This window comes from Paramacrobiotus metropolitanus, unplaced genomic scaffold, assembly GCF_019649055.1.
Source record: "Paramacrobiotus metropolitanus isolate TYO unplaced genomic scaffold, Prichtersi_v1.0 Parri_scaffold0000059, whole genome shotgun sequence".
NCBI lineage: Eukaryota > Metazoa > Tardigrada > Eutardigrada > Parachela > Macrobiotidae > Paramacrobiotus > Paramacrobiotus metropolitanus.
In genome coordinates, this window is record NW_026570279.1 from 213,804 (window position 1) to 231,357 (window position 17,554).

The 17,554-nt window shown below is 45.4% G+C and overlaps 2 protein-coding genes across 2 annotated transcripts; both read left to right on the top strand.

The window, feature by feature from the left end:
• The first annotated feature begins 523 nt into the window (after nt 1-523).
• Nucleotides 524-4,109, top strand: LOC129593090 (lysophospholipid acyltransferase 6-like). The gene is made up of 12 exons (XM_055489279.1): nt 524-796; nt 1,078-1,163; nt 1,963-2,015; nt 2,076-2,133; nt 2,204-2,491; nt 2,537-2,619; nt 2,704-2,805; nt 2,957-3,060; nt 3,129-3,250; nt 3,342-3,417; nt 3,484-3,635; nt 3,905-4,109. The coding sequence occupies exons 1-12, from the start codon at nt 524-526 to the stop codon at nt 4,107-4,109; spliced, it is 1,602 nt and encodes a 533-aa protein (XP_055345254.1).
• Nucleotides 4,110-16,203: 12,094 nt separating this feature from the next.
• Nucleotides 16,204-17,547, top strand: LOC129593091 (uncharacterized protein F54H12.2-like). Its single transcript, XM_055489280.1, has one exon. The coding sequence runs from the start codon at nt 16,204-16,206 to the stop codon at nt 17,545-17,547; it is 1,344 nt and encodes a 447-aa protein (XP_055345255.1).
• Nucleotides 17,548-17,554: the final 7 nt, after the last annotated feature.

Genomic DNA, 17,554 nt, shown 5'->3' on the forward strand with positions numbered 1-17,554 from the left:
ACGCCTGCACCAACGACGGCTGCGCCGGCAGCACCGCAGACCATCACCAAAGTTACAGCTGTTAATGCTGTTCTTGTAGGCAATTTCCAACGAGCGGTATGCAAATGCGGTAAACTTATTGGTTTCTTGGATGGTTCTCATAAAATTATTTGTTGTGTGTGTGGTGCATGCCGCCGTCAGGCGGGCAATTTGTTATTGTTCGTGAAGAACAATTAGTCCAATTTCTTTTTAAAAAATGGAATAAAAGAACTGATTACAGAACGCTGTTGTTTATTCGCTTGTAAATATAGTATACATGTAGTTAACTATAAATGAGACGCAACCCTAAAAAACCCTGTAACAAGAAATGTTGTGTGCCTGGTGCACTCCTTTGTCACAAACTAGAGCAGTAGACTAGTAGTCAAAAATTCAACGCCGGTAAAACTTTTGTTTTTATTTTGAGGTTTTATCTGTTTTGCTCAACGGAGTAGGTTTCTGATCTCACTGCTTTTTTTTTGGCTTGAAATATTTTATCTGGAGTAACATGGATACTGCTCCATTATTTCCTGAAGATCTGGTAGAGGAATATCTTAAGGAGATATTCCTCAAGTATCGTCGTCTGCAGCGACGTCCAGAGCCGTGGGGTCAGAAATCCACGGTGGATCCCGCCGAGCAGTCCAAGCGAGCCATGGAGGCATTTGTTGCGCATCGTACGCTTAAGCGGCAGAAGGTCAATCAGGAGTATGACCTGGAAGAAGCTTACCAAGAAAGCTCTGAACTGCTGGATATTTTGGAGTCCCGGGAGCGAGAAGTTGCGGTACGTCACGGGAATAACCGCTTTAAGTGCTGCAGTGTTTACGTATCTTCGCTAAAATGCAGCTCTGCGTGTCGACGATGCGTTAAAAAAATTTAAAATTTTCCTCGTAACAAATACTTTTTGAGAACACAGGAGAAACAGTCCACTCGGTTTCTGAAGCAGAGAATCAGTGTTGCTTTAATGCGAAGTAATGCTGCTTGTGTTCAGGAAAACTTCTCTATCGGTAGCAGGTTGGATGAAGTGTAATTTGTTTTGAAATGATTGGTGTGTTTACTGTGCAGGCAAGAGATGCGGAAATCGCGCGACTTCGGCAGCAAATTGAGCTGCTGCAACAGTGTCAACCAAATCCGGATGATCAGTTGAACTGGTATGTGTCAGTGCACAAAAATGGTTATTTCCTAATTTTTAAATTTTAACTATCAAGTAGTGTATCAACAGTTATGGCTAAATTTGCGTAAATAGTGTTTACGTAAAAAGAATAAAAATCAAAATAACTATTACTGCTAATTTTTGATCGAAATTTAATCCCCTGCCGTGTACAGGGGCCAGCAAAATCCGGGGCCTCAAGGCGAGGCCAACGATGAATTTTAGTTCGCTGGATGGTGGCCTGCGATATTCCTTACTGATCACTGTAATTTTATCGCTTTTGTATGTGAGACTTTTCGCTCTACTTGTTTTTTGTTTCAACGTTTAAGTTTGGAGATTATGCGCGGTAATGCAATGAGTGTTTTGTGCACGGTCCCTTCCCATGTTAACTGGGGCAAATTCTTCATTTGATAATGTTTGTTGAGTGAAGCTCGCCTTGTACATATTGAGAAAATAAATAAGTACTAATACTCCTTTGAAGTTGATGCTCTACGTATCCTTTGTGCTAATCACACACTGGCTTTTTTATCCGCTAAATCTACAAACTAACTTCATTGATTTCATGCGCATAACCATATTTCGTGAATAGTTAACGCTGAGTATCGCGGTAGACACTGCACTAATCACTACGCAATTTGTGTACTTGATTAACACTTTCGCACCCTGCTGTTGTGTAGGCTGATTGTGACGCCCCTAACCCCGTTTATATCCTCTTTAGCGTTCCTTGCGTTTTGCATGCGGAGTGATTTCCTTTGTTTCAACTCCTTTTCTATATTACATAGCAGGGTGACCCTAAACAGGCCGATGATGGTGATTGTCCAGAAGATAACGGCCTATGTTTTCGCTGCGCACGGTTTGTTTCGTTCCTTGCTTTTTTTATTGTTATTCAAAAAAATGTTTTTGAGAAGCGCAGATGGTGGGAAGGATCCCACTAGACTCATGCTGCCGGATCAGCCTCGTCATGCCATTAGGTACTACATTTTTGCAGCAGTTCGCTGGAGCTTGGAAGCTTGGACCTTATATTCTACATTTCGTTTGCAGAACTCCCAATTACTGGGAGTTTCTTTCCTATGTCTTCAGTTTCCAGTCCCTATTATGCGGACCTTTCTGTTTTTACGATGAATACATGGACTTCATCGAGGGTAATAGTATTGAGCCTAGTTCGTACAAGAAAACGGAGGATGCCGTCAAGAAAGTGCCGACCTTGTCGGAAGGCAGCAAAGCCAGTCAGTCCACGGAGCAGGTGACGGAAGCCGAGATGCTGCCCCCGCCTCAGTACCATCCATCCCCATTGTGGCCGGATAGGGTATACTTTATCTTTTTCTATGTGTTGATTTGTTTGGAGGGAGTCTGATTGAACGTGATGTGCTGCAGTGACAAAGAAAGTGCTGGCTGCAGTTTCGTCTGCTATTTGCACATCATGCTCGTGCCGGGTGTGCCTTTGGATTTGTTGACTGGTAGGATGAGTGATTTATTGATCTTATTCATTTTACCAATTGGTTCGGGGGATGAATTGCACTAGTGTAATTATGTTTTTGCAGAGGAAAGCAGTTTGAGTAAATTGACTGTGATCCAGTTGATGTTTTATCTGCTCATCGGGACTACCTTTGTCAGATTCAAGTATTATGTGGGGTGGCTGCTTTGTAAGTGCAGTAAAATTTTACATCCACTTTTTGCTTTCAGAAAGCATTCTTTTAGAAAATGGTGGTATGTTCGAAAGAGGAGCATGATGCTGATTATGATGTAAATTCGGCAATTAAATAACTAAAACAAACTGGTATTTTCCTATCGTAGCGGATGCCGTGGTCAATGCTTCCGGCTTGGGTTTTAATGGATACGACGAGCTGGGGAAACCCAAGTTTGATTTGGTTAGCAATGTGGGTATCATCGAGTTTGAGGTGCGTGTATTTGCGCTAATCTGTGGTGGTTGCCCAATTATCCTGATTGTTTTGTTCTGCCCGTACAGTTCAACCAGAATATGCGCAGTGCGTTGACCGCATGGAACAGTTGTACTGCCCGCTGGTTACGATATGTCGCCTACGATCGGGCCCGTTTCCTGCCTATGATGGCAACCTACACGTTGTCCGCTTTTTCGCTAGATAAACAGCAGAATTGATCACATGCTGTTCCTCTTAAACGCTATCGTGTATGCGAAATTGATTTACGTGTATGATGTACTGTTTTGTTTAGGTTTCTATCCGGGATACTATGTTACCTTCATTTCCGCAGCGCTGTTCACGGAAGCGGCCAGATGGGTAAGTACAACACATCGCTTTGATAAAAGATAATTAATTTTAATGTCATGGTTTTCTTTTCACCAGGCTCGCCGATTCTTTCGTCCACCCTTTCAGAAATGGAAAAACTCTCGTGTTGTGTATGATTTTATGACTTTCCTAACGATACGCCTCTGCTTAACCTATGTTACGTTCCCTTTCGTGCTCTTGGAATTCAGATATTCTTGGATCATTTACAAGTGAGTTTATGGAACAAGATCATTTATCGAAGGAACATCGTTTATGGAACATTTTTTTCCGAATTGCGAATAAATGCTTGTTCTGTGAATTTTCATGAAATGTTGCACCTCTAATTTTGTAGTACGTCCAAGAGCAGCTACATTTTCTACAAGTATAAGCTGGCACTAATGTTTGTACGAACATAGCAATTAGTTACTTATGTACCGGCATAGTCTTTAACCGTAACCTGCTTTTCTAGAACTTAGAAGTACTTGTGATTTTCTTGCAGAGCCCTGTATTTTCATTTTCACGTCCTGGCGCTTCTGGCGGTGTTCGTACTGCCGTTTTTCCTCAAATCGGATCGAAAACCGGTTAAAGATTTGGGATCCCAAAAGAAAGTAGACGGCGACGCTCCGAAATCACCCAGCTCAGTCCGGGTGAAACCCGAGCAAAGGGACGAAGGAGTGCGACACAGGAATATGTCGCCGGCCTGAACCGTCACCGGACCGGGATTGGAAGCAGCACCCAGCACCCATAAAGATGTACAGTTTGCTAATAAACCTGCCACCTGATAAAGATGCAGCCAAGATGCATGTGCTTTACGCAGTGCGGTATCTTTGTTTCTTTTTTCTGGCACTGAAAAAAAACGTGGTTTTCTTTTTTGACTGGGATTTTGAATGCGTTGGAAGTCCCATTTTTGTCGGGGAGTTTTGTTGCTTTTTGTTTCGCTTTTGTTCATTAAATATTAACCAGTTTACGTTACAGAAGGATACTAAAAAACTATAAGAAATTCGGAGACGCCTCGAGAAAACATCTAAAAGTTATTTATTGTTGTAGGTAAGCATATGCCGTTAACTGTTACGCTACTGCGTTGAATGCAGATGAAGTACATGGCACTGTTGTATGCCAAATCCACAGCAGCTGCGTATAAAAATCGAACTAGTAGAAATCGAACTAAAAATCGAATCGTTTCCAAATAAATACAGGATGTTAAAGCCGGATTGTCTCCATAAATACCATTTTTTCCAATAAATTTACCAGCTACACAATTTTCCTTTTTTCACGTGTTGCTGAATAGTACAGCTATGGATAATAACCGCGTCCACCCCGCAGCCGTCGATCATTTCCAGGATGCCACCACCCAGGTCGAAGCATACCTGCAGACCTTAGCGCCGGCGGTGTCGACGCTGTATTTTGACCATATCAAGATGGTCGAAATTCCAGCAACACCTTTGTTCGCCGGATTTACTAATATCCAGTAAGATCCCGTTACGTTAATAATTTCTAAAAAATTGCAATAATTCTGTTAAAATTCTAAATCGAAGGAAAACGTAAATTAATGAAAAGGAAATTTATATATAGATCCATCACTGCGGCCAAGTGTGGCCAAACATCGCTGGCCAACCTCCCGGGTGAAGCGACGCTGCAGTCGCTGTACCTGGAAGGCAACGCTCTGTCCGGATCGGCCTTGGAGGCCCTCCGCGACTGTCATTCGCTCCGACAGCTTTACCTTCCGGACAACCTGTTTGAGTCGGCGGATGACTTCCGACCGATCCGAAACCTGCCACTGGATCTGCGGGATGTCGGGTACAACCCGATCACGCGCAGCTCGTCCTGTCAGGAAGCATTGGAGCTGCTGTTTCCCAACACCGACATCCAGGTGACCAGGCACATCGTCCAGGAGGACTCCAGCAGCAGCGAGGATGAAGGGGAACTATACGTTTCCGATACGGGTAGTGATTTTATTATTGCTAATAATTAGTGATAATATTTATAATGCTGTAGTTTATTAATCAAACTTATTTTTACTAGAATTCGAGGAGGAATCGACCAAGGATTCGGAAGAAATGGCAGCCGCCGTCAAGGCGCTGGAAGAAGGTAAACCTGATTTTCGAACTGACTTATTATTTATTTGCTTTTAATTCTTTTTATTCGTAGATCCGGATTGGGAGATGGATCATGTGAGCAACTCGTGCTCCGAAGATTCTGCGGATTCGGAATTGTAATTCGTTGGTTGTTTTGCGCTACTTGTGTTTTTTTTTCAGCATTGTTGTATGAAATTAATAAATGCCAGTGGGCTACGGTGTGGCTTTACGTTACAAGATAATAATCATAGGTTCTCGCAAATGCATTCATATACACATATTATAGTTCTTTATTCAGTTTATTGTTGATAATAGTATTGGCATACACACAAACGATCTCACTCGTTGCCAGAGCAACGCTCCGTAGCTACTTTACCCATCTAGTTGCTAGTCTACCCGGCTAGTTGCTAGTGTATTCAACTTGTTTCTTAACTGCATAGCCTTTCGCCGGTTCATCCATGCAATTCGATCTTCATGCAAATTATTCGCGCTTGTCTGCACTTACAAACTTGTAATATTTGACTTGCACGATTTCTTTATCTGACGTATTTTCTAAAATGTCCGAGTATCTTTCACCTATGGATTGGGAGGCCTGGGGCCGTAATTTTAATGAAAGTGTAGCGTCCTTTAACGCTGAATTTGATATCGTAGATCAGATTTTGCGGGAAGCAGGTGTACCTACCGCGGTACGAGGCGATCTCCCCGCCGCCGTCGGCCGAAGCGGATCCTGAGCCTGTCCTGATCCACGTGCCTGAACCCAGCCATACTGCCCTGTTTCAGCCGCCATGCCAGCTCGTGCCAACGTTCGACCCAGCACCTCCGGCTCCTCCATCCCAGCTTACGCTCGGTGAGCAGACAACGCTGCACGAGTTCCTTCAAGTTCGACCTAGCGGACCGGTATCGATGTATGCCAATGTGGATACCGTGACTTTGACGCACGGCGGAGCGTTGACGGTTAACATCCACCGTGAGAATGGCGTCTCGCAGTTCGCGACCATGCACACCTGCCGTGGGAAAGAGAAGGCCGGGTGTGCCATCACCATGGGGGAGCTGCGTGCTGTACTGCGCTTTCTCCTCTCAACCGAGTGCGACGCCCTGATCCACCGCGCATCGCCACCTGTCAAGAGGGGCGAACTCGTCGACCCGATGTTTCGAAAGGGGTTCTCCCTCACCCTGCACGCCGCCTGGATCTCCCTGAAACTCGGCAAGCACTTTCAGCTGCGGATTTCGCGCGTGGGCGACAATCATCGCAGCGTAGCCACGCCCAAGATCAGCCAAACCACCCTGCAGCGCCTGCGATGCAAGAACTGGTACGAGCTCCTCCCGCAGCTCTTCCCGGGCTTCTCCCATGGGATCAAACGTAAGGTCGCCAGTTCATTCAAGTTCATTTCATTTTTCGACAAGTTCAGTTCAACGTTCATAAAGTTCAATGTTCACTAAAGTTCAGTGTTTTCATTAAATTCACTTCAATGTTCATTAAAGTTCGGTATTCATATTTTTACGTTCATTGTTCACTGAATCGAATTGAATTCATTTTTCTTTTTTTTAGCGTTGCCGCAAGAGTTTTGGAAGGACTTCCGAGCATACCTGGCTATGGAAGCCGTCCATGCTGCGCGCTCTATGGACATCGCTGGACCAACGGAGGAGCAGTTGTCGGTGATGCTGTCTAAACTGCAGGCTTCCAGTTTCTACAGTATTTTGCTTGAGCTGATGCCTGTGTATTCTGATTGTTCATTTACATGCTTTGCCAGTATTAATTACGTGCGTGAGCAGTGTCAGATGTGGGACTTTACTGTGAACAATTATGCATTCTAACATTGTGTACGTTAGCCACTGCGTCGGCTAGCTACACCATTGTGTATGTTAGCCACTGTCAGTATTTCATATCAAGCTCACTGGTTCTGAATAAAATTCAGTTGGCATGTTTTTGTTTGGAAGTTTTACTAATAAATTTCAATCATGGATTACACATTATCTGATGTTGATATGGCTGATTTAATAGCGGATCTTTGTCCAGCATACGGAGCTGCCCTTCGGTCGTTGTGTGAAGGATGTGCCGGCACTTCTTTTGCGTCGCTTGAAGAGGATGAGGTCCGTGACGATTGTGAATGGCGATGATGACCTTTGCATGGCGCGCGCATTGGTGATGGGCAAAGCGTTGGCCGATAACAACAGGAAGCTGTTCCGGAGCCTGCGGCAGGGTAAGCGAATGATAACCAAGCTAGCCAAGCAGCTTATCAGGCGTGCCGGTTTGCCAGAGCGGGCGTATACTCTAAGGGACGTATCGACCTTCGAGAAGGTTCTTTCCGAATATCGTATTGTTGTGGTCAGCGTTGACCATGCTAACGCCATTGTCCATAAAGGTCACAAGCATAGGAAGCATATAATTTTGCTGCATCATGATGGTCACTATGATTTGCTGAAGTCGTTGCCGGCATTCTTTAAGCGTAACTACTGGTGCTTTGAGTGCATGAAGGGGTACGATAATCGCGTAAAGCACCGCTGCCGTGCGAGGTGTTCGTTGTGTCTCCGTGTTACTTGCCCACAAGATGCCGACAATCTCGTCGTCTGTCCGGATTGTAATCGTACGTTTCCTGGACAGGATTGCTTCAATTATCACAAGCTCGGTAAAAAGAAAGGTCCCTGTTATCGGCGTAAGGCTCTTTGTGACACTGTTAAGCTCTGCGTACAATGCCGCTGCATTTATTCCAATGCCCAGCGCAAGCCAGACAATCCTCACCGTTGTGGCGAGACGAAATGTAAGACGTGTGATGTCTTTGATCTTTCCGCGGAGCTTCGCTGCTACATGCGGCCCAAGCTATTTACTCTGGACCGGATGGCCAAGTGCTCCTCGGCGAAATTCTTGTATTCCGACTTTGAGACCTACGTTTCTCCGTCCGGCGACCTTGTGCCCAACCTAGCGGTAGGTTGTCCATTGTGTCCTAATTTTTATGGTGTAACATGGGTATTGCGACAGGTTGTACAGAATGGCGTAGGCGATGAATGGGTTTTCCCGGACTCTGCGACCGAAATTGGCAAGGACGTTACCGATGACCTTTGCAAATTCCTGTTCCAGGAAGACCACCAGGGCTATTACGTCATCGCCCACAATTTTAAGGTAATTTATTCAGACCGTTCATTTAAAATAACTCTTATATACTCGGCCGACTTTTGTAGGGGTCCGATGGATACTTTATCCTCAACTGGTTGCTGCGGAACGGCACCGTCCCAAAGGTCATCATGAACGGCGGCAAGATCTTGATGTTGGACGTTCCGGCACCATACAACATCCACTTCCGCGACAGTTATAACTACAATCCGCAAAGTTTGTCTAAGTGGCCGGCGACCTTCGGATTGGATGATGCCAGCAAGGGAACCTTCCCCCACCGGTTCAATCGGCCCGACAACTGGAACCGCGTCGTGCCCTTTCCTTCCAAGGACGAGTACGGCTACGGCAGTATGAAGATGAAGGACCGGCTAGATTTTGACCGGTGGTACGATGCGGAGTTTGCGGACAAGGGCGGGATCTTTGACTTTCGGAAGGAGTTTGTCCAGTATTGCCAGAATGACGTCACGGTACTGCGTCAGTGTTGCCAGCAGTTTGCCCAGCTGTTTACGGACATCAGTGATGTACTGAATCCTTTCGTCTCGGCCGCCACTATTGCCGGAGTCTGCAGCGTTTACTGGCGGACCTTCCTGCTGAAGCCGGAGCAGATCGGACTGATTCCCAACCAGGGCTTCGGACGCAACCGCCCACAGTCCACCAAGGCCCTTCGCTGGCTACAGTGGATGGAAGCCGAAGGTCTGTGTGCAATTCAGTCAAAGGTCACCGGCTCACAGCACAAGATCGGCTCGTACTTTGTGGATGGATTTTGTGCCCAGACCAATACAGTGTACGAATTTCACGGCTGCTGGTTCCACGGCTGTCCTCAGTGTTTTGCCGGCAATACTGTCCATCCATACCGCGGCCTAAAGATGTCGGACATTTACCGGGAAACCATGGACCGCGACCAGTATTTTAAAGATACGGGATATAACGTAGTTGTTATTTGGGAACATGAGTACGACCGGATGCGCGTCAGTGACCCCGACTTCAACGATTATGTTCGGACCGTCAACATTTAAGCCGGAATCAATCCACGGTATCCCTTCTACGGTGGACGCACCAACGCGGTCAAGCTCCATCACAAGGTGGCCGAGGATGAACGGATCTGTTACTACGACGTGTGTAGCGAATATCCGTTCGTGAACAAGACCAAACGGTACCCCACCGGACTTCCGGTCATCATCACCAAGGATTTTGCGGATCCGCGCAGTTACTTCGGCCTTATATCGTGCAAGGTGCTGCCGCCCGAAGATCTGTACTTGCCCATCCTTCCGTACCGTAGCAAAGACAAGTTGACCTTTCCACTTTGTCGGACTTGTGCCGACCACCGCATCAATGCCCCCTGTAAGCACGAGCCGGACGAAGCGCGCACTGATTGGCACTTGGTGTACACCGGAAATCGTGGCAGCGCTGGACCGTGGTTATATATTGGTTGAAATATACGAAGTATGGCACTTTGACCAGCACGAAGACCGTCTCTTTGAGGGATACATCAACAAATTCTTAAAGATCAAGACCGAAGCCAGTGGGTGGCCGGCCGACGTCACGACCGAAGACCAAAAGATCCAGTACATCCAGGAATACCAAGCCAAAGAAGGCATACATTTGGACCGTAAGAAAATTCAGGAAAATCCGGGTTTGCGCTCGTTGGCCAAACTGATGCTGAACAGGTAATCTAGTTACATGACTGCGGCTGCACGAGCAACATTTATGTTTTCTTGTAGCTTTTGGGGCCGTTTGGGTATGCAGAACAACAAGTTGACCACGGAATACGTTAGTGACCCGGCCCGTTTTTATGAGCTGTTGCTGTGCGGCCAGTACCATGTCCACTCGTGGGACCTTTTCGGGGAAGAAGTCCTGCGGGTCATGTACACCAAAGAGGAAGGCTTCATTGAAGATAATCCTAGCACGAATGTGGTACTTGCTGCGTAAATACTATTGACCTCGCACGTTTCTGGCCATGACCTTTCTTGTTTTTGACCGTCACCTTTCCCTGTTTCTGACTGACCGCAGGTTTACAACTTGTTGGGCTCGGCTGCATTTACTGCAATTCATGGAACAGGTCCAGGACCGACTGCTATACTTCGATACAGGTCAGTCAAAGACGTGCTGCGTTATACATGATCCGCAATTGCACTGTTGTATTGCAGACTCTATTATCTTCGTGGACCGGCCCGACCAGCCCAAGCCGGAAACGGGCAAGTTTTTGGGTGACCTTACGGACGAACTGAAACCCGGACAGTACATTACCGAATTCGTTAGCCTGGGTCCGAAAACGTATGCGTGTAGGACGAATGATGGTGTTGACACTGTTAAGTTTAAGGGATTTACTCTTAATGGAGCCACCAGTGAAGCAGTTAATTTTGAACGCATGTTGTCCATGTTAGACACTTCAGAAGAAGTGATTGTTAACTATCCTGACACTATACAGCGCCATAAGCCCAGTTTAACTTTAGGGCAGCGCGATATATTTAAGAAGTTTCGAATGACCTATGACAAGCGCCGAATTGTTGAGAATTGGAACACTTTACCGTTTAGCTATGTACCAAAGTGAATAAAAGTACACCTTTTCGTCGGAAATTTTAATTTATTTTTACCACAGTAATTAGAGTAGGTTAACAAAAGCACAGCCCAGACTGCAGCACATCAACACTGTAAAATCAGTTAACAACTATTAAAGTCAGAACAATCGACAACATTAAATCCATTTTCCGACTGCCCCATCTCCCACTGGTTGGAAGGAGAATTGCCAATGTAAGGTTTGGATTCCAAAGTCTTGTTTTGATCTCAAGTCCGCTTTGTTTCAGAAATGACTGCCGGGACAAATTGGAGGAGGAAGTTTACAAAAGGTTAGCCCGTAATGTTGTAGATAGCGGCTGCATTGCATGCTGTGTCGTTCACGCAGAGGTCCAACAGCTGGGGGCGGTGGGCGATAACTTTTATTATGTTTTCAAGGCAGACAAACGTTATTAAAATAACTATCAACATTAACCACAATAAACCAATACAAAACTTTCCCAGGCGGTTGTCGATGCGCTCGATCAGGTCCAGCCTGGGAATCATGCCCTGTAAATTCGCCATTTTGCTCTCTTAGGTGTTCACTATTCACTTAAATAATTACAAACTGAACTTGAAATACTCTTTTACTGTGTCGGTAAGACTCTGCGTACGTTAACCACCGTGTCGCTTAGCCACCGTGTCGCTTAGCCACCGTGTCGCTTAGCCACTGTGTCGGTTAGCCACTGAATCGCCGGAAACAATCAAAACAAAGCTATATTTTTCTTTGATTTCTTCAAATTTTTCAACAATAAACAAGAATGAGTTTCATGGAGAGCTTTGGCACTTCCGAGTACGCCACGTACGAGGCGCGATTGGCAACGTATAGTGAGTGGTATCATCCTTGCAGGCTTAACGCGTCGCGCTCGTTGGCAGAGGCAGGCTTCATATATTCGGCCACATGCTTTGCAACGTGCTTCCACAGCAAGCGCACTCTGTCGGACGACTGGGAGGATGGGATGGATGCGTGGAAAAAGCACTTGTACCTCAATCCATTCTGCGGATACGTGAGGGCCATGCGGGGGCGGGCGTGGGTGGACCGTGTGTACGACCTGACATAAGGAGGAGCCCAGCCACTGGATTGGTGGACGTAGACATTTAAGTGTTTTCGACCAATAGTGTGCGTTTGCAAGCGCTTTTGTACGTCTAACTGTTAGATTTTATGCGCAAACATGTATTCAGTGCTTGATAGTGATCCACGTTTTAAGGCATGCTTTGGCTGTTGTGTGTGTGGTCCAACCATGTCGGGTAAAAGTGAATTTGTTTTTAATTTAATTAAAAATCGAGAGCAGATGATAGACCGAACGCCTGATCGCATTGTTTATTGTTATAGTGAATACCAGAAAGGATTTGATTTACTTCTAGAGGCAGAGCCAAAAGTGGAATTTATTAAGGGCATATAAGGAGTACTAGCCAATGATGACTTCTTTAATACCAGTCAACACACACTGCTCATTATTGACGACTTGTCACACGTGATCAATAAGGATATGCGATGTACGAAGCTATTTACGCAAGGGATACATCATAAAAATGTATCCGTTATTTTAATCCTGCAAAACCTGTATAAACAGGGAAAAGCGATGAGAGACATTATGTTAAATTGTCAGTACTCAGTATTGTTTAAGAACGTGCGTGACGTAAATCAGATTAGTACACTGGCTCGGGAGATGGGTCTACCGCACCTGGTGGACGCTTACCGAAAGGTCACTTCGGAGGCGTACCAGCCAATCATTCTGGACTTGAGAAGTAACTGCCCCGACTATTTAAGGGTGCGGTCTCATGTGATGCCGGATCAGTATATGCGGATTTATTGAAGTAAGAACAACAGTACTCTGCCCAAGCCATGTCGGAAAGAGTGAAGGCCTTAGCGCCCTACATTATTACTCTACGGAGTTTGAGGCCGAAGCAGCGGAAGGTTTTGCTAGAGTATGTAAATCGGAATCAGCTGAAATGACTCGAGGAGATTGCTGTCAATATTATTAAAAACATCATTACCTTACCACCCGCTCATGTGGATACCTGTAAACGACACCGGAAGTCTCTGAGGCTCTTGGCACTACGCCGGTATCCGACCAAGAAAAAGCGAAAAATCCTGCAGCAAGGCGGATTTATTGGTGCCCTTTTACCAGTCTTTGCCGGTGTCCTGGGCAGTTTAATCGGCAATGGATGAGTTTTCAATTGTGCCCAAACGAATAATGGACGACCGGTTGGCCAGTAAAATTCAGTTGAACAAGCAACCCCCGGAGGCGGTAGAAGTGATATCCCTGGACAATTTAGTTGCCAAGATCGTCAACCGTAATGATATAAGTGAGTATGAGAAAGCCAACCAGCTATCTTCCACGTTAGAGCGCTTTCTAGCCCTTAAGCCACGTGCGATTCCCGAAGAAAACCCCATCCAAGTTCCTAAGTACGTTGCAGCGAAACCACCCGAGCCGGCTAAAGAGCCCAAACGCAAAGTACCCAGGCGTCAGTTGAGTCCGCCAACTACACCAGCAGAAGTTGACCACCAGGAGATTTTCCATACACCGCCTTCCGGTCGACTGCGTGCCCGCAAAACGAAAGGAGGGCAGAAAGGCGCAGGCAATCCACGAGCCAAGTGGATAACTTTACCGCAGCATGTCTTCTTTTTTGCCGTCAGTTCTACGCCTCTGCCCGAGTTTTCCGGATAAATTCCGATTCCGGATAAGCTTTGGCGGCGTAGAAAGGTTTTATCAAGCGACAAAGCAACACAAACTGAACCGTGGGAAGGCCAAGGAGCTGTTGGAGGAACTGGATAAGTACACGGTAACAAAGGACCGTTCGAAGCGTTTTAAACGCAATCAAATTGTGGTCACGGACCTTCAAATGCAGTATCAGATTGACTTGGCTGATTTTTCTAAATATTACAAAGAGAATGATGGTATAAGATATCTGTTGTTTGCCATAGACTGCTTTTTTAAAAAATTATGTGTGGTTCAAATGAAAAGCAAAAATGCTACGGAAACAAGAAATACTTTGCAAAAAGTGTTTGATGACTTGGGTGAACCGATGCGTGTACAGACTGGTAAAGGGCGCGAATTTGTGAATGATATTGTTCAGTCATTTCTGAAATCCAAAAGAGTGGAATTTTTTACATCCGACAATGAAGATATAAAATGTGCCATGGTGGAGCGAGTAATACGCACTATAAAATCACGCATGGTCCGGCTATTCAGATACCGAGTGTCCACACGCTATACCATTAAGCTCAATGACCTGGTGCATTCGTACAACTGTTCTGTCAACCGCGCTCACGGCATGCGGCCTGTTGATGTCACCAAAGAAAATTCATTGGAAGTATTTACCAAGCTGTACAAAGACACCATCGCTGAAGAACCCAAGTTTAAAGTGGGCGATACGGTTCGTCTAGCTGTTAACAAGGGAAAATTAGACAAAGGATACAATTATAATTTCAAAGAAGAAATATTCACCATTGGCAAACTCGTACGGCACAAGATTCCTGTATATCGGCTGAAAGATGAGCACGGCGTAATTATTAAAGGGCAATTTTACGGGAAAGAATTATCACGCGTGCGGAATGTGGAGAATAAAGATCATACCATTGATTTTGTAATCATACGACGAAAAGGTAAAGCTCTCGTGCGGTGGTTGGGATACGGGCCAGAACACGATACCTGGATCTCTGAAAAATGTTTGAAGGATCGCCATTCTACTTAACGCTGCCCAGCGATGTCAACAGTTTCACCGAAAATACTGCATCGGACTGGACGACACGCCTTAAGCATCCCATATCACTCAAAGGGCGCTGGCTTTGGTGGAATTTCAGTGCAATAATCCTTTATATACTCTGAGTCATGACCAGCATATTATTTTGGATACTGTATATGGCCTGGAGTACACTAGAGTCTGGGATAAAGAGAAAGAGGCTAATACGGATCGGTTAGTAGAATTCCTAGGGCCGAGTTCCTATACTGATGACATAGTTGTCCCTGCTGGTAATTATCAAAAATGTGGCGGCAATACTGGAGGTGATCAATAAGAACGCGCCAGTGATGAGCATGAAGAGCCCTTATTTCCGCGTCAACGGAAGCCATCTCAAGAACTTGAGCATTTTGCCAGAAAATAAGTATGTGCAAATGCAACTTGATAGCCATAATAATCAACGGGTCAAAATTACTGTGGAAACACCGCGAACAACCGTGTATTTTCCTCGGGAATCCATGGCATTGCAGAAAATACTGGGATTTCGAAATCACACCTAACAACGGACTTTTGGGATCTCACCCCACAAAGCGCAGATTTTTTGGCTGTTGATGGCATTGTCGAAACGTTTATAGAAAAATGCAAGGATGAAAATTATTCCGAAACCCGAGAGTTTATTGCTGAGCAAGCGGCTAATGCCCAATTGCAAAATCAGAATTTGTTTGTTTATTGTGATGTGGCTGATTATAGTTTAATTGGCGATACGGCAGCGCAGTTTTTGCGTAATGTACCTATTAGAGGAGGTACGGATCCTCTGGTCGAAGCAAGGTTCGATAAGGCCCATTATGTCCCTGTTATTGCTCAGCATTTTGAGACAGTGCACTTAACACTGGCGGATGATCTGGGAGAAAACGCCAAGTTTGAGAACGACAAGTCGTTAGTGAAATTACATTTCCGAGCGCAGAAGCTGTTTTAAAATGCCTTTAGTACCTTATGTTCCTGACCCACGGCGGTATGAAGACGTTTTCGTGGCGCAGACTGGTGGTAGCCCTCTTCTGCGCTATCGTGGCACTTTGCAGAATGGTTCTGGTTTTGCGCAAGTATTAAAGAATATTATTGCTAAGATTTCCTTATTTGCTAAACCTATTATACGAAGAGCGGCACCGCATGCTAAGGCAGCACTCGAAGCAGCAACACCGCACTTGCAAGAAGCAACCACCGGAGCTATTAAAGACGTCGCTGCACAAGCTAGCGAAGCTACTAGTGAACGGATGCAGCAAGGCAAAGGTGTGCAAAAAAGCGTACTCGAAAAACCCGTAGAACAACGAAGCGTGCCCGTAGAATTCCCCCGATAAATATTCCTGATTTTCTGTAATCATGGCAATGATGATGATGCCCAATTCGGAGCCAGCAATGCAGTTGGAAAATCAGCTCTTTGCTTTGCCTGCAACATTGACCGACCGATGGCGCACTGAACACGAGAAACTTAATCCTACAACGATATTTACCGAGGATGGGACGGCTGGCGATATTAACTTCTACATTCCTCCAAGTACGGCTGGACTGTTGAGTTTAGGTGACATGGTACTGGAGTTGGAAGTGGCAATAAAGGTCAAGAAAAATAACCAGAATAATTTTGAAATAATCACTGCCGCTGAGGAGGTGGCCCCGGTTAACAATCTTCTGCATTCATTATTCCAATCGGTTCATGTAACGGTGGCTAATCGCCTCATGTCGGATGCGGCAACATTTTATCCGTATCGCGCTTATTTTGAATCATTGTTATTTCATTCTCCGGAAGCGCAATTTTCGCAATTAAGCTCAGCGGGCTATTCGCTGGATTTGCCGGGAAAAATGAATAATCAGACCGACAACACTGGTGAAGTATGGCGGCATGACCTTTTTGGGAAGGGAGAATATGTACAGTTATCCGGAAAAATATTTGCCGATTTATTTGGCCAAAGCAAACCGCTCTGTACGGGCATTCCTGTCCAAATACGATTAGTTATGAACCGGCCAGAATTTTGCCTACGTGTTTGGGATGCCGATAAAGATACCAAGACATACAAACCATTTATTCCTAATGCTCGGGTATCAGTACGCCGCTATATTCCGGCTCCAGATTTTATGACCGCTGTAGCCGGGCAGTTATTGAATCGCACGGTTAAATACCACATTGAGCGGATTGTCATGCGGGTGGCCGACATTCCGAAAAACACCCAAAGTACTGTAGTGACCAATCTGCAGATTGGTCAAATTCCTAAGGTGGTATTCGTTGGTTTCCTGGACAGCGAAGATTTTCACGGCAATTACCAGAAAAATCCATTTAATTTTCACCATTTCGACGTACGTCAGATAAGTGTGGAAGTGGATGGACAAAGTTATCCGACCAAACCATACAATGCTGATTTTGCGAAAAATCAGTCATTGGAATGCTACGATGGGTTGCTGGATGCACTGGGCGCAAAAAACCATCCCACCGGATGCTGGTCGGTCAATCGTAATGGCTATAACGAAGGATACGCTATTTTTGGTTTTGATTTGACACCTGGTCATACGGGGCGTGGACCGTTGACTTTATTCAAACAGGGAAATTTAAGTGTGCCGGTGACCTTTGCAAAGTCACATGCTAAATCGCTGATGATGGTGTGCATGATGGTGTTTGATAGTATTATTGAGTTTAACCAGCATCGTCAACTGATTGCGGACTTCTCAACATGAACTCGGA

What these genes read in the sequence shown, in the direction of transcription:
- LOC129593091 (XM_055489280.1), top strand. Translation starts at nt 16,204, where the DNA reads ATGGCAATGATGATGATGCCCAATTCGGAGCCAGCAATGCAGTTGGAA.
- LOC129593090 (XM_055489279.1), top strand. Translation starts at nt 524, where the DNA reads ATGGATACTGCTCCATTATTTCCTGAAGATCTGGTAGAGGAATATCTT. An exon ending in GCCTTTGGATTTGTTGACTG is followed by an intron (nt 2,620 to 2,703) that starts GTAGGATGAGTG and finishes ATGTTTTTGCAG; the next exon opens with AGGAAAGCAGTTTGAGTAAA. An exon ending in GCAACCTACACGTTGTCCGC is followed by an intron (nt 3,251 to 3,341) that starts TTTTTCGCTAGA and finishes GTATGATGTACT; the next exon opens with GTTTTGTTTAGGTTTCTATC.